The 18,044-nt window shown below is 41.5% G+C and overlaps 1 protein-coding gene across 1 annotated transcript in view; it reads right to left on the minus strand.

The window, feature by feature from the left end:
• Positions 1–2,955: 2,955 nt before the first annotated feature.
• Positions 2,956–18,044, minus strand: part of opn5 (opsin 5) — a 61,148-nt gene continuing 46,059 nt past the window's right edge. Inside the window, exon 7 of the mRNA XM_084377053.1 lies at positions 2,956–5,614. Coding sequence (XP_084233179.1) covers positions 5,548–5,614 — 67 coding nt within the window. The 3' untranslated portion in view covers positions 2,956–5,547. The remainder of the gene's footprint in view (positions 5,615–18,044) is intronic.

Consider the following 18,044-nt stretch of genomic DNA (forward strand, 5'->3'; position numbering starts at 1 on the left):
ATCGACCAACAGACTAGAAACAGACCCAACTACCTCTAACCATTTCCTGAGATTCAGTTTGACGCCAAACAAGGACATCATTGCAGTCTCCACCATCTCACAACGGGCTGCTTCACCCTCACTTCAGCATTTCAAAAATAACTCCTGTAATGTAGTGTTATCTTAAGGCTTAAACATACAAGGTACGCAGTATAGTTTGCCTTCTAGAAAAGTAAATGTCAGTTTCCTTTTTGTAGCAGTGTCTTACAGGCCTGACTGAAATCACATTACCATCAGAATCAGAAGCAAATATACAAAAAAGTCCTTTAAAAATAAAATATTTTATCAAATAGTCCATCTATAATTGTTGACAAAGAATGCCAGCAGCAGGTCATGCGGGTCCAAGTAGACTAGAAATATTAGAAAAATGCATAAAGTGCAGAAAAAAAACAATGAGTTGGTGTCACAGCGGTGTTTTAAGTTTAGTGGAAGTGGATTATTGTGTGCAGAGAACATGGAGATGTTTGATTTTACAGCATCTTCAGTGGCAGAAATAACATAAACACCAGAACATTATAAAGTAATGTAATCCCATACAATAAATACTCTTGCTATGCTTTTGTAATTTTGTTAAATTATAGATGGTAAAATGCTGATTTTAGCAAGCCACTATTTTATACTGTATGTATAAATTGTGGCCTTATCTGAACCACTGTGGCTGTTGTAATGATAGGTAGTAACATATTATTTTATGAATGAATGAGCTGCTAAATGTCTCATTGGCTCTTACAATGATACTTTTTCCTCAATCATTCTGAATTGAAGAAACATTTTTGTATTTTTTCACTAAACTTAATTAATTTATTTAGTAGTTATTTTCATATTGTAGCATTCAGTATGGGCACACATTTATAGACTATGTATGTCGGGTTGTCAGGTATCGAACATCACACTCATGAAATATGGCTTCTCTTTTACTTGAAACACCCTCGAACTGATTTTGCCACATTTGGAGAAGGATGGATGGACATTAGCAGACCGGTCTTTCCCTGGTTGTGACACGTTTAGACAATTTATCATGACATCGAGTATTTGTAAGTGAAAATCATAGACCAAAGCACATTGACAACCTATGGTGAATTGGTATATATGGTGAAACTGGTATAAATCTGTAACATGTTAGAGTGTTCTCTTAAAGCGTCACCATCTGACCACAGACTAATTGAAATTGGGAACATTTTTGGACTCATACCAGGTCCAAAGATGTGAACATCGTGTCTTTTTTTTATATTTTCTTTTATTAAATACAACCAACATCTGGCAAATGTCTTTCCAATATATATAATATTTGGGTAAATAAAAAGAAAGAAGCAGGCATGTTTGTTACAATACAACAGTTGCTTCTAAAGAACTGTCTCTCCTTGTGGATACATTTAGATTAGAAGGATAGGTGGCACTAAAGGATGGCTAGAGAATCCACAAACTGTCCGACCTACTCAAGATGCAGTCATAATGGAGGTCAGTCAGGTGTTAAAGACAGTAGGGCATGTCCAAACACTTGTGCTTCAGCATCAGAGTGCTGACACATGCAGGAAAACAAGAGGCTCTATGCTCCATGGTTACAAAAGACTCGGCAAGACAATGACAAACAAGGTTCAGCAGGAAAGGAAAGGCGTCATCGCCTTACAAGTGAAAGCCTGCCAGAAAATGCCACAAACAGTTGGGAGAGAAGTGTCATAATGAAGGGTTCATTGGCAACAACTGAAGAATCCTAGAAACAGAGATCTGCACTTTACTACCGTGTGTTACTGTTACTATGACTGATTGCTTTGGCATTGTCAAATATAATATTTGAGGTAGGTTCAAATATGTTCTGGTGATTGATTTCACTACTAAAACTGACAAACCACTATTCTACCCTTATATTTAACTGTGGTGGGACAATTTCATTTAATAGTGTACACCATATGTGTTCAGGTGTTTCAAATACTGAAGGCATGAAGATGTGGGCACAAAAACACATTACTTTTCTCTTCTTTGTCATATTTGTATTTGTTTCAAAATATGATTGAGCAATGTGGATAATATATGTATTTTTGTGGTATGTATTTTTACACCACCATATCAATATATACCAGGAAATAGTAAATCTTCTTGTACATTATTTTAGATAGAATAACCATATGGAAAATCGTGTTTAGTTAATGCAATAAACTTGAGACGTATGCATAACAAGGGAAGTCCCCTAGTAGAAACATTCTTAATGGTTGAAAATTATTGCATTGGTTTTACCATTTGCAAAGAGAAAATCTTAAACCCACTAGCTATAGAGAATAGCGGGGATGACGTGTTTTTGTCGGCTAAATCAAGCTCCTATGGGATTTTCTAAATGGATTTTGGATCATTCCGAAAAATAATCTCTGTTCGATGTCTCCGCTAACTAGAACACTAACTTAGAACACTTTAAATTTCACAACTGGGGTATTTGGTGTATCTTGTGTTTTAGAGCAAAACTAAAGCTTAGGGTAACCACAGACTAAACCTTGGGCGTTTAACCAAAAGTCCATTAAAAACACCCACTGACTTTGAGACGAGGGAACTAGAAGTGCAAAAATGCTCCTTCCCAGGGCTAGGACTAATTCCTGTGGCATTCATGACTTAAATACTGCAATATTCAACTTCCACTGGCAATTTATGCCATTTATATCATGTTAGCTAGGGATAAGTGGCCACTAATCTTATCTGTTTATGTTCAGCCACCAGAATGACCTGTATCCATATCCGTACTCCGAGTAGGCGAGGCGCAAATTGATGCAAGTTGATCAGCTGTCGCTATAGTTTTGCCTCAGAGTTGAGCTTCAGATCAATGTTTTCTATCTTATAGGTTTTTATAAACCTGAATGAATAACTTCAGTCAGCTACCCAGTGAGCATTTTCCTTCATCAAGAGTATGGATGATTGACACATGCTCTTGCTACTCGTTCTTGTAGAGAACATAATCTGTACACTATACGTGCTGGATACTCATTTCAATCAAGTGCTCGCTCAAACTTAATGTTAGTCATAACCATAATCTTGCAAATCAGTGTGTAGTTGGTGTCTAGAATAATTACACAACTAAATCTGATCAAAAAAATATTGAGTGAAGAAACTTATAGAGCTCAATGTGGATTCATACCCTCAGGTCTTCACTCGACATGAACTTCACCTGCTGAAGTATCTCAGGCATTATGATCACACCAGAACATTTCATTAGACAATTAACACAAATGAACCTGAGCTTCTTTGTTCTATCTGCTGATTTGATCAGGCACAATGCTGTACTCATTTATCAGGCACTGTGCCATCACTCCTCTTTGCCTCCACAGTAGACATGTGAGCAGTGACCTTTGATTTACCCTGATGCTGCAGGCACCATCTTTCCTTATTTTTCCCACTCCACCCACTTCATTCCAGCTAATCCTGCTGTTGAACCCTCTGAGCACTCATGAGCCTCCCTGTATGTCAACAGAGAATCAATCCCCTTCATTAACTTCCTTCCTTTCTCCTAGTGGATGACATTTTGAAAAGCTTCACATTAGTGCTCATTAATGATTCATGAAGTGAAGGACCGCAAGAAAAGACACAATTTTCATTGAGCAAAGCCAATTTTTTTTTTGAATATTGCTTATCTTCATTCCAGTAATGTGCATACATGAACAATAAACATGAATTTAAATAACATTTTCATGAATGCGACCCCAGGTGTGTACAACAGAGGAAAATGCTTAACCAAGTAGATGTTCAAAAACAAATTCTTAGATGCTTTTTCTTGTGAAACATGCTTATTTGCTTTCTTGAGATCGGGGTACTCAAGTTAGTGCTTTATCATGCAACAGACTCATTTACACCATTCTCATTTATCTCCATTATGCATGGAGCTGGAGGCAGAGAAGGGTTAGCCTAAAAATGGGTGTTGGGGGAAGTGGCTACCAGTATCTGACCAAAGTTCAAAATGTAGCCCCCAGACGCTCTGGAGCTCATCGATTAATATGTTATTTCTTGTTTATGGCTTATTTATTCTATCTGTCGACTAACTGGAATTTCTGACAAGAAAGCGAATAAGCATGTTTCCTAAAATGTAAAACTATTAATACAAGGAAAGGAGATAACTGGTTGCTCTATATAATTCAATGTAGATCAAAATGTGTTAGGTGCTCTTGGGACATGGGGAAAAAAACAGGGTAAATCAACCAAAAAGACAATCCAGGCTCTATGAAATATAAGAAAATGCAACAAACAAGGAAGGAAATATTAAAAAGCCTTAAGTGGCTAAATCTTCAAAAATACACAACATGCTCCGACTACTGCAGGTCTTTGTCAGGGTGAAGCCCTTATATTTGGAGTGCCTGCATTGCCTTTTTGTATGAGGTACTCCATTTCTTTGATGCATCATGAAAACAACACTGCTATCTCTGGCTGTGGCAAAAACCAGACAACAAACAAACAAACAATAAATAGATTCAAAATGGTCCCTGAATTAATCATAATTGTTCCTGTGGCCACAACTGTAGGTCTGGTATTTAGTGAAAGAGTGACATAAACTTTTCTCTTTTAATGAACATGTGAATCCACTATATGTATATATGTGTGTCACACAAAACTGTTATAAATGCATATTGAATGGTTTTCGCAAGTAAAGTGCAATTATCCTGTGTGTGTGTTTTCTTTTGAACTTCAACCTCATTAGTTTCTGATAAATGCTGTAAAAAATGTCAACACCCTGTAAATGCAACGTTTAAGTCTCACTCATTATAGTCACATGAAGTCTCCTTGAGTGCAGTTTAACAGCTGATGAGAACATAAGCTGGAGTGAATCAGTGCATCCTGAAACATATCTATACAAGCCACAGGTGTAGGAGTACAAAAGACAACAGCCTGTACAAACAGTAAAAATACAACTTTGAGCTTGAACGTTACACTCACGCCTGATTGGACACGGCTCACATCAGGATGATTGTTTTCTATTTTAGAAACATTGTTGAAAATAAATTCAATATCTGAACATTGTGTAGCAATTTAACACTATAGCTCCAGTTGTCACGTGACTTTGGTTGGAATCCTCCCACTGTTTCAAACCTGAGTGGAGCTGTATTATGAGAACATCACTGTAAGCAGTCAGCTGGTGTCAGGTCGATGTGTGTTGTCTCTTTCATAGCAGTGACAGAAGGTGTGTCTGTAATACTGAAAAACAACAAAGTCGAGACGCTCACACAACATGTCACTTGTATGTTATAACCACTGTAAAGACAAGGCAACTCCACACATTAAGGAAAACCTTGCTGGGAAAGATGTGTTTCCAAGGAAGAGGAGATGGAGAGCTGCGGGAGCACACGGAGATCCAGCGTGGGTGCAAGTACAAGCAGCGAGACTCTGCAACCACCAGCAGCAGAGGTGAGCGAATGATGATGTCAGAGCAGGTGACAGGCAGTGTGTGATCGGATAGGTGTAGGGCACAGAGGGCAGGGAACAAGGCAAACTGTCCAAGTAGAAGAGGTAAGAAGTTCACACAGTCTAAAGTGTCTTTTCTCACATCTCGATATGAGCTTCTTTGGCCGGTGGAGTGTCCCTTAACGAGCCAGATATGGTGTAGAACCTGCGAGGGAGGAGAAAAAGACATCAGTAAGAAATGTCTGTGTTTAACACTTAAAAACACATAAATGTACATTTAGCCACATTTCAAAAAAATAAGTAACTGTTTAATAGTGAAGCAATTTTAATTCATCTCGTCAGAACATATAAAAAATCCTCACACATTATGATCCACACACACTGGCATGACATTATCACATTAAGTTTGGGCTCATGTCCATAAAACGTACACTTTGGACACATTAAATGTCGGCAAGGAAATAGAGGGCACTCGTACAGCTGGGCTTTCAGCCAGACAATTGAGAATGAGACTGAAATCTACTTTCTCACAAACTGGACCTCTGTGTAAAAGCACTGATACATTAATGGAAAAACTCTGTTACAACTTAAGGTCCTGCATAAAAAATACCTCAAGCTAGAACACTTAAACGTAAAGTATTGGTTTGTTATTTTTTTGTAAAAAAATCTCTCACATCCCGACAGCAATCAAACAATCAAATGCTCTGACAACTAAATAAAAAAATCTGCAATCTGTGGCTGTTGCAGGGCTCTAATTAAGCCATCCAAGTATTTCATTAAACCCATATGAAATGATTGGCCGGCCCTCTTGCCTGTCTACCTTCGTACACCTTCTGCCTCTGTGAGCACTCTGGGGAGTCTTCCACAAGAATGGCAGAGAAAATGCAGTTCAAATTTCCCGGTACTAACATGCTAGTTTGACAGGGGTGAGTACCAACGATAGATGTGTTCTTTGTTTACATTCATTATAATGTTATACAAGATTAAGTTGGAAATGGTGAGCAAATTCAATGATGTGCTGTGATCACAGGACACAGGAACTGGGATGCCTCTTCTGACTGAGCTGACTTTGCTTGAGCTTCTGTGATTGTGCCTTTTCACAAAGTTGTTGATTTATGGATTTATGAGACTTAAACAGGGAAAAGAGCTTGTTGAATGTAGCAAACTAGTCATTCACACACATCTCTCAGCCAGCTAGCGAGAGCTAAAGGCAGCTGGTGTAGTCAGGAAGTGTAGTTGCTGGTTTCTCCAATCTGACCAACCCCAGCTTTAATCAAAGTGCCGAAGTACTATCACCTACAGTACATTTATGTACTGTATCAAACATCAAACATCAAAACAGCAGGGCAGAGTTAAGGTTAGGTATTCGATGAGTTAAATGTTGATGAAACTTCAGTAACTGGCACTACGTCATTTTAGGTTTTATATGAGCTAACAGAATAACATACTCCAGTAGTATCTACTGTGAATCAGAGGGGGGGCAACCGCCATTCACACTTAAACCTTTAATTAAACGTCCCACCATTCCGACAAATTTTTCCTCCTAAGGCGACACATCTTTTAAAAGGGTTAAGGTTAGGGTTAGGGTTATGGGTTGGGTTAGTATTAACCTTGTCGGAATGCCGGGTCGAAACTTTGTCGGAATGGCGGAACGTTCGCAGGTCAGAATAGCGGTATGTCGGAGTGGTGACATGTCGGAATGGCGGTATGTCGGAATTTTGGGATGTCGGAATGCCAGCATGTAACCGAATCAGAGTTTGCTTACCTTAAACTTCACCCAGTGGCATGATTTATTCTGTTATTAGTCTCTGGTAAAAGGCATGTCTTTGTGTCCTTTACAACACCTATACCTTGTGACGGCTGTATCTTCAACTATAAATATGTACTGTATTATGCATCCTCTTCAGCGCCACAGAAAGCTGACATTATGGAGTGCATGCAAGTGCACTTGGTCTTAAGTGCTTCTTTGGGAAATGTGTGTATAAATTATGTGTAAGGGTAATATATTCCAGGGCAGTGGGACTGATTTCAGCAGCTGCATCTGACATGATTGCATCAACGTCACAATTAAATGGACATTTAGTTGTAATGTAAGAGCAATATTATGTCCATGTTCCTCAAACCATCAAAACAACATGCTGACGGGATGTGATGGATATTCCTTCTCTGCCACTGCACATCATAATGACCTGAGGCCGAAGAGGCCGGTCAGGCGTTCCAATATAACCACTTATAGAAACTGCTAAGACGACAGAGGAACAAATCCTCCTGGCTTTGCATTTTCGTGGTATGGGCCACTTCATTTCATTCAGTTTCTGAAGCGCTTATGGGCGGGGATAATGGGGACGGCGGACGCAGCCAGAGAGTGAAGTACAGGTGTTATCTGATTGTATTGATTGCTTTTTGTTCAGACTCAGCGGGAGCGTCACGCCACACCTTTTGATCGTGAGTTAAAAACATTTTGAGATGTAAAGAATCATATGACATAAAAGAAATAACTGAGACAGAAGCAATGACTTTTTGGTTTGTGGACACGCATCGAAGGTCGGACTCCCGCTGACTAGTGTCACCTAATTTGATGCGAAGGTGCCGCTACAATAAATCAAAAGGTAACGTGAAGATTGACTGTCGCATTGAATTGAAATCCATTGGATCAAACGTGCAATAAGAGTGAAAGCCGTGATTTCTGCCTCTGCAATGAATTAAATACATGACTTGACTGTGGAACATAACGAATGAAAACGACGGTGATACTGGCCTCGCGGAAAGAGGCGAGGACGATAAGTTGTATCATGACATCGGTGCAAGGAGGACAAAGTTAAGGCAGCTCACCTTAAAATCAAATCAGATTGAGGATCTTTTGGGAAAAGAAGCGGATTATCGAGACATAAAAATAAAGGTGAAGGATTTCAACGCTGTGTTTGAGACGTTCAAAGAGCTTAACCAATCCGTTCAACAACGTTTAGATGCAGAGGAGCTGCGCACCGACCAGGAGCAATGGTTTCAGCCAAAGTTAAAGAAGTCTGAAGAATTCATCCAAAGAGTATCATTGTGGTGCAAAGATGCCGAGGCAAAACTCCGTAATGACCTCGCTGCTGCTGGGGAGGATGAGTTATCTCAGCTGGACAGTGTGTCAAATGTGTCAAAACAAAGATCATCAACGTCACACAGTGCGCGCTCTAGCGCATCATCGGCAGCCTCCGCGCGCATGAAAGAGGAAACAAGGAGAGCAGCCTTGGTGGCAAAGGCAGCCGCATTGAGACAAAAGCAAGCACTGGCATTAAAGGAGGCACAGCTTGCGGCTGAAAAGGAGGAGCTAAGGATTCAAACGGCCCTGGCGGTGTCTAATGCAAAGATTAAAGTGTATGAAGAATATGGTGTTTCTGAAGCAATTGATGGGATGAATGAATATCTTGATGAAGCACTTGTTTCACATGTTCAAAAGGGTGTTGATGTGCAAAAGGTGACAATCCCCCCACATAACTCATGCAGCCTCCAGTCTCATCACTGGGAGCCAAACCCAAGGTTAAAGGGCCATATGAGACAATCACAATGCATGAGCCTAATGCTGGTCATCAACGAACAATAAATCATGACAATGAATTATATGATGTTATAAAGACACAGACGGATATAACAGAATTGCTTGTCAAACAACAACAGTCAACTTGTTTACCTCATCGTGATGTGCCCGTGTTTTGTGGTAACCCGCTGGATTTCAGGTCTTTTTTGAAGGCATTTGAACATGTTATCGACTCAAAAACTGATAACAATGCAGATAAACTCTTCTTTTTGGAGCAGTTTACTAAAGGGGAGCCACATGACCTGGTGAAAAGTTGCCAACATATGCCCTCTGGCCGGGGTTATAGAGAAGCTGTACGCCTACTGGAGGACCGCTATGGAAACCCCCTCAAGATTGCAACAGCGTTGGTTGGCAAACTGTTAGACTGGCCGCAGATTAAATCTGAGGATGCCAAAAGCCTCCACAGTTTTTCCCTTTTTCTCGTGATCTGCATGAATGCTTTGGGAGATGTTGACTATATGGAGGAACTGGAAAACCCAGCCAATATGAGAGTGGTGATTGCAAAACTCCCGTATAAAATGAGAGAAAGATGGAGAGCCGTGGCCTTTGACATCACTGAGCGAAAGCAAAGTCGGGTAAGATTTGTGGATTTGGTAACCTTTGTGGACAAAGAGGCAAGAATAGCAAATGACCCCCTCTTTGGCTACCTGCATGGAACGCCAGGTGAAGGAAAGGAAAGAAAAATACCCGTTGCTGTAAAAATGTCAAGGAAAGAAAATCCAAGAGGCAGTAGTTTTGCCACCAGCGTGTCATTGTACAGTGAAGCTGTCAATACAAGCAACAGACCCACCACATCATGTAACAACGCTGCCCTCACCAGGCCATGTCTGTATTGCAGGAAAAATCACACAAATCCTGTCACCAAATCCTAGAAAAAATCACACAAAGAGAAACTGGACTTTTTACGAAAGAATGGCTAATGTTTCGGCTGTCTGTTGAAGGGGCATCTCGGCAAACATTGCAGCAGAAGAATGACATGTCAGGTGTGCGCACAAAAACACCCACGCTTATTGCACATTCATAAAAATGGAAATGTTACAAAGCAAACTAACACAAGCTGTCAAACTGAATACACTGAGTGCAAACAAACAATTTCAAGTGCCCTCGTGGGTCTGGATGAGGAGGCGTCTCTTGCTACTGGGGCCGGAGACAGCTGCATCCTGGCAATTCTTCCAGTGTGTGTCAAAGCAAAACTGGGGACAAAGATTGTGGAGACCTATGCATTCATTGATCCGGGGAGCTCCGGAACCTTTTGCACTGATGCACTGGTCAAACAGCTTAACCTGCATGGTAAAGGAACAGAGATAGTTTTAAGCACCATGAACTCAACCAAGCATGTAAAGGGCTGTCTTGTAAGAAACTTGGAAGTTTGTGGGATCAATGAGGACAAATACGTAACTCGTAAAAAAGGATTCCAGTTGGAAAGAAAAACATCCCTCAACAAAAGGACATTAACAAGTGGTCTTACAGTAGAGATGTGAAATTACTGCACATCGATGCCGATGTAGGACTCCTGATTGGCAATGACACTCCTGAGGTTTTTGAGCCCTGGAGAGTGATCCACAGTCGACACAGGGGACCATATGATGTCAAAACAATCCTGGGATGGACAGTTAATGGACCAATCAGGGTACATGTGGAAAGATGAACAGCAGGCTGTCACAGTTAACCGGATAGCAGTGGAAAACATAGAAAAGATGCTGTTGCAGCAGCACAGCATAGACTTTCCAGAACACAGTCGTGGTGAAAAACTGGAAATGTCGATCGAAGACAAAAGGTTCATGGAATCCGTTTCAAAGTCTGTGGAATTCAAGGAGGGACACTATTACATTGAGCTACCAATGAAAGACTCAGAGATAAAGATGCCAAACAATCGAGACACAGCAATCCAGCGTGCACTCACCCTCAAGAAAAGGCTCAGCAGGAACCCTGACTTTCATAGAGAGTATTCTAACTGCCTGGCAGACATGTTGAATAAAGGATATGCAGTCAAGCTCCCTGAAACGCAGCTAAAGGGGCAGGTTGACACAGCTTGGTATATACCACACCATGGTGTATACCATCCACGAAAGAAAAAGCTTTGTGTCGCGTTTGACTGCGCAGCCAGTTATCAGGGGATGTCTCTCAACCAAAGGCTGCTCCAAGGCCCAGATTTGACCAACACACTCATAGGTGTGCTGACTCGCTTCAGAGTAGAAAGCGTGGCCATGATGGCCGACATAGAGGCCATGTACCACCAGGTGAGGGTCCCGGAGAAGGCCACTGACCTTCTGCGCTTTTTCTGGTGGCCAGACAGAGACCTGTCACAAGAGATGGCTGAGCACAAGGTAGTAGTTCATCTTTTCGGGGCCACCTCATCTGCCAGCTGTGCGAACTTTGCCTTGCGCAAAACCGCGGAGGACAACAGGACAAGGTCATCACCAGAAGCTGTGGAAACAATAATGAGAAACTTTTATGTTGACGACTGCTTAAAGTCAGTTAGCAGTGAGAAGGCTGCCATAGCATTAAGGAAAGACCTCACAACACTATGCGCCGCCGGAGGCTTCAAACTGTCTAGACGGACGAGTAACAGTCGTGCACTTTTGAAGTCGGTGCCGGAGAATGACAGAGCAAAAGAGGTGAAAGCATTGGACCTTATTAAAGACGCTCTTCCCATAGAAAGAGCTTTGGGTGTGTTGTGTGAAAACTCAGACTCTTTCAGATTCAGAGTATCCATGAAAGAGAAGCCAAACACAAGAAGACCAGTTCTTTCTACGGTCAGCTCCATATACGACCCTCTTGGGTTTCTTGCCCCTGTCATACTCCCTGCCAAATCCATTTTGCAAAGGCTGTGCAAGGAAAAAATCACCTGGGATGAAGAAATCCCTCAACACCTTTTGCATGACTGGGGAAACTGGGTGAACCAATTGCCCCAGATAGCCGACTTCCAAATAGCGAGGTGCATCAAGCCAAGGGATTTTGGTCCGATTACCACAGCCCAGCTCAATCACTTTTCAGATGCCAGTGAGAGTGGCTATGGGACGGTGTCATACCTGAAGCTGACAAATAAGAGCGGCCATGTTCATTGTGCCTTTATGATGGGTAAGGCTAGAGTAGCCCCGCTAAAACAAACCACCATCCCACGCTTAGAGCTTACTGCAGCGGCGATGGCTGTAAACATGGATAAGGTGATGAAAAGGGAGCTCCAGTGGGACCTCCAAGCCTCAGCTTTTTGGACAGATAGCACAGCTGTGCTAAATTACATCACAAATGAAGCATTGAGGCTGAAAACCTTTGTGGCCAATAGAATCACCATCATTAAGGAGGCCACAAATGTGGAGCAGTGGAACTTTGTAAACACCTCTGACAACCCAGCTGATTGTGCCTCACGGGGACTCACAGTGGAGCAGTTCTTAGCCAACCAAACATGGCTGCAAGGGCCTGCCTTCTTACAGAGCGCAGATGTGGGAGCTGTGGATAAGCCTCAATGCCTGAATCTTGATGAGGATGATCCAGAGGTGAGGAAGACAATCTTGGCGTTCTCTGCAGTCGCTGTAGGCTTGTGTCCAGTGGAAAAATTAATAGACTACTATTCTAGCTGGTGGCGCTTAAAACGGGCCATAGCCTGGATACTGAGAATAAGAGACTATCTAATTTCAAAGGCACACAAAGGATGAAAAACGGTAAATTCTGTTTCCCGCTTCCAAGGGCCGCTGGCTGTGGAAGAATTGAGCAGAGCAGAGGTAGCAGTTGTGCGGTACTGTCAGCGTCGCAGCTTCCAATCAGAAATCTCAGCTCTGGAAAAAGGAAAACAAGCGCCAAAAAGAAGCAGCCAGATCTATAGATTGGATCCTTGTCTTCAGGATGGCCTGCTCAGAGTTGGTGGACGATTGCATAATTCCGCCCTGCCTGAAAGCTCAAAACATCCCATAATAATGCCGAAAGGTCTCCATGCTACTAACCTGTTATTGCAAGACATACATGAAACAACTGGACACTCTGGCAGGAACTTTATGTTTTCTCGCCTGCGACAGCATTACTGGATACCCGCAGCAAACGCAGCAGTAAGAAAAGTTATATTTCGTTGTGTCGTTTGCAGAAAATGTCATGCAAGAGGTCAGGAGCAGAAAATGGCAGACTTGCCTGTAGATCAGCTGATTCCTGACAAACCCCCCTTCACACACGTAGGGATGGACTACTTTGGGCCCATAGAGGTCAAAAGAGGTCGCACCATCATTAAAAGGTACGGTGTATTGTTTACCTGCTTAACAACTCGTGCACTGCACATCGAAGTTGCTCACAGCCTGGACACAAGCTCATGCATACATGCGATCCGGCGCTTCATGTGTAGGAGAGGACAGGTGGATCTCATCCGATCCGATAATGGGACGAACCTAGTTGGGGCCGAGAGAGAACTCAAAGCTGCTATAAGAGAAATGAATCAAGCCAAGATCAAAAACACTCTGGCAAAAAAAGGAATACAGTGGCTCTTTAACCCACCGGCTGGACCACACTTTGGTGGAATATGGGAGAGGCAAGTAAGGGTGGTGAAGAGAATATTGAAGTCAGTGCTGGGAGAACAAACTATGGACGACGAGTGCCTACAGACTCTGCTTTGTGAAGTGGAAGCAATTGTTAATGATAGGCCCATAACCACTACATCCGATGATCCGGGTGACGTAGGGGCACTAACGCCAAATCACTTGTTACTACTTAAGAAAAAGCCATTGCTTCCCCCTGGCCTCTTCAGTCAGCGTGATTGTTACTCCCGAAGGCGGTGGAAGCAAGCCCAGTATCTGGCCGACTTATTTTGGAGAAGATGGACAAAAGAGTATCTCCCAAGCCTTCAAGAGCGCCAAAAGTGGAACAGGATGAAAAGGAACCTCAAGCCAGGAGATGTTGTCATGATAATGGATGAAAACTCGCCAAGAAATTCGTGGCTGCTTGGCAGAGTGGTGCAGACTACGTTGGACACCAGAGGTCTTGTTCGTCGAGTGCAGGTCAAGACTAGGAGCAGCACCCTCGAAAGGCCCATCGACAAGCTCTGCCTTGTCTGTGAGACTGACACCTGACTAATAACTAATGACTGACGACTGATTGACATTTACAAAGGGGTGTAGGCGGATCGCTGCCCCAGAAAAGACTATTTTCTTTTTGCAGCAAAGACCCAGAAGTTCAAGGATCAAGTATATTTCTGTATTGCTAAATTATGTTATGTACATGTATGAACTGTAAAGATGAAAAAGATAGCATGGGTTAGAAAATATAGTAAGTAGTTAGAAAATATTGCTAAAGGTGTCATAACAGTGATGATGCTCTGCTTAAGTTAATTATAATTATAAGTTAATTATAAGTCCCCCTGCCTTATAATTAGGGGCCGGGTTGTATGGGCCACTTCATTTCATTCAGTTTCTGAAGCGCTTATGGGCGGGGATAAAGGGGACGGCGGACGCAGCCAGAGAGTGAAGTACAGGTGTTATCTGATTGCTTTTTGTTCAGACTCAGCGGGAGCGTCACGCCACACCTTTTGATCGTGAGTTAAAAACATTTTGAGATGTAAAGAATCGTATGAAATAAAAGAAATAACTGAGACAGAAGCAATGGCTTTTTGGTTTGTGGACACGCATCGAAGGTCAGACTCCCGCTGACTAGTGTCACCTAATTTGATGCGAAGATGCCGCTACAGTTTGCTTACCTTAAACTTCACCCAGTGGCATGATTTATTCTGTTATTAGTCTCTGGTAAAAGGCATGTCTTTGTGTCCTTTACAACACCTATACCTTGTGACGACTGTATCTTCAATACATAGCACAGCTTAAAGACAGTTAAATATGCAAAGTTACTGCAATAACTATAAATATGTATTATGCATTCTCTTCAGCGCCACAGACAGCTGACATTATGGAGTGCATGCAAGTGCACTTGGTCTTAAGTGCTTCTTTGGGAAATGTGTGTATAAATTATGTGTAAAATGTAAAAGACAAACTTCTAAGATCAGCCATTTTAGGGTAATATATTCCAGGGCAGTGGGACTGATTTCAGCAGCTGCATCTGACATGATTGCATCAACGTCACAATTAAATGGACATTTAGTTGTAATGTAAGAGCAATATTATGTCCATGTTCCTCAAACCATCAAAACAACATGCTGACGGGATGTGATGGATATTCCTTCTCTGCCACTGCACATCATAATGACCTGAGGCCGACGAGGCCGGTCAGGCGTTCCAATATAACCACTTATAGAAACTGCTAAGACGACAGAGGAACAAATCCTCCTGGCTTTGCATTTTCCCTTTTTCTTTGACAACATATGATCACATAATATGTCAACCAAGTTTGTTCATCCAGTTTAGCTCAAGGGACTGCAATTGTTGGTTTTTACCAGCAGTGGTAAAGTAAATCCATACAGTTTTACAACATGTTCTCACTCCCAACTTGTCAACTACAGCAGCTTTGTCAGTGGCCTTAAGATTATCTATGATGCTCTACCTGTCCCTCTAGTGTCAGTTTTGCATGTGAAAGACTCCACAGTCAAGTTAGCACTAAAACATCTGGTAAGACTTTCAAAATAAAGCGTGGGGATACATTCTTCATATTGTAAAACATATTATGACTTTTGGAATGAAAAGGAGCACTATGTAGTTTTGGAGAAGAAATCCAAACTCAGAATTTTAATATTTACAATATTAATGAGGTAATGATACAAACTTTTGTCCATAAGTGAATAAACAAGCTGTTCTCAGAGGAAAATAAGGTCCCAGAACACTAGCCCCATTCACACTGCCCTTTGAGTGCAGGGATCCTGCGCCAATCCTCCGCATCCTCCTCTGTGTGAAAGTTTCTGATGCGGCGGGGGGTGAAATTTCGCTGCACCTCTGATGCACCTCCGGAGGTAGTATCAGAGGTGCAGTATTGGCTTACCGAACCTGTGTGAATGGATAAGCCGGCGGCGCGGAGCGGGGCCGTGTCGGTCTGATGGTGTTCACCAATGATGGTGTGGACCAAACAACAGTAATGTAGTAACTGGTTGTGTCTTTGGTAAGGAAAAAAAGCGCCGCCGTGCTGTATCAATTGAGCTGCTTAGTTCTGTGGGAACAAACAGAGGTGGAGAATTGGCGAACCTCCGCTGTGGAGATAATGCGGCGTCTCTGTGTGAAAAGGGCTAATGAGTCTCTTCCCTATGGTATTAGAATTCACATTGTAAAATGTGATGCCTCTTCACTCTGATGTTTTCTTTTTCTACGGCTAATTATCTTGTGTGTCCTGACCTCTTCCAGGTCACCACGGTGGAGAGGAGGTTGTGTGGCTCGGGCACCACTTGGTGATGCTTCAGGCTGCTCAGTCGTCTCCTGGATCCTCACACTTTACATATATTATATCATTTGTATCAGATATTGTGTCAATCCAACTTGTAAACTGTGATTTTGTTGTTCTGTTCTGTTTTGTTGATCCCTCCTCTTCTTTATTTTTTTTCAATTATGGCAAGTTTTTCTTCAGTCGACTCGAGGGTCTAAGGACAGAGGATGTTGTTTACTGTACAGACTGTAAAGCCCACTGAGGCAATGTGATTGTGATTTTGTTTGGCTATATAAATAGAATTGATTTTATTTTATTTTATTTTATTTGAATGACTAACCCAACGACCACAGCTACCCACTCAGGCATCAATGTGACTACTGTATGTGTGACCTCCTGGCATTGTTAGCAAAGCCTTGTCACAGGCATTACGCTCTATAATTCAGAAAACTTAAGTGAAAATGACCTTGCCTTTTGTAAGTGAAAGGCTGAAACCGAACACTGCCTGCGTCAACTCCTCTGAGCCCACTCCTGCATTCAGAGGCTGGACAACAGACAAGTGTTGCCAAGGCAAGAAAGAAGGAAGTGATCGCCATCCTCACAGACACTCCAAGCAGCCAATAAAAAAAGAAGATAAAAGCCTGAAAACTAGTGCTGAAGGCCTTTAGAATGATCTTGGGTTGAAAGGAACAGAAAAAATGAAATGATAAGTCCTGTGAGGATTTCGTTGTGTGCAATGAAGATTTAGCCTCTGTCCCTGCAGAGAAACTAATGATTAAAACTGATTTAAACTCACCTATCTTTACAAATTGTTGTCTATTTATAGCTTTTCAACTAATTCAGCACATCCCTATAATACCATTCATTTCTATTTTAATGAGTAATTTATCATGATCAAGGGTAAAGATCTATAAATGCTGCTGCATATTTCTTTAGTTATTCATTCTATTAACTAAACTTGGACAACATAGATGTTGATCTGTTTGGTCCAAATCCATACTGACAGCAAGTCAACAATTCAACTGTCAATGGCTTGTCAATGAAATTGTGTAACCTCTCAATGATGAGTTTTTCCAGCCTTAGAAAACTGGGATAGTAAAGACGCAGGCCTGTAATTAGTAAAGTTACATCCTTTCTTCATTTCATTGGAAATTTACCCTTTAGGAAGGATGTTTACAAATGTAAGTTAGTGGCTTTACAATATCAGTGATGTTCTTTACTATCATCATATCAATTTCACTCCAGCCAGTACACATTTTGTATTACACGTACTTATGATACTGATAATTTCCTTTTCTTCTACTGCTCGAAGAACAATCTTGGACTTCTATCCCCAAAAACATCAACAGACTCCCCCTCTGTTGATTGCTCCTTGCGATTTTGATCTAAAATTATCAGCCCCTTTAACCACATCCTTCATATTATTTATGGCCTTATCATTTTCAGTTGAGTACAGAGGGTAACTTGAGTTTCTAATAATGCACTCTTTATTTCCCCCGTTGCTGTTTTTCTTATCCTCTAAAACTGTATTATAATATTCCTTTTCACATTTCTACATTTCTTATTTTTATGCTTTCATATTAATTTTCCACTTTCTATACTTAATTACTTCTCAATGTAGTCATTGTTTTTAAAAGACACTTTTTGGCCCAAGGACTATCTGTACATTTTAGATCGCTGCTGCATCATTTTTTCGACAGTTTTTGTCATACAATGATTAGAGTTTTTGTTAAATGTTTAATACGCTTTGTTGGTATCAACTTCTCCATATATT

This window comes from Pagrus pagrus, assembly GCF_965226575.1.
Source record: "Pagrus pagrus genome assembly, chromosome: 16".
NCBI classification, from domain to species: domain Eukaryota; kingdom Metazoa; phylum Chordata; class Actinopteri; order Spariformes; family Sparidae; genus Pagrus; species Pagrus pagrus.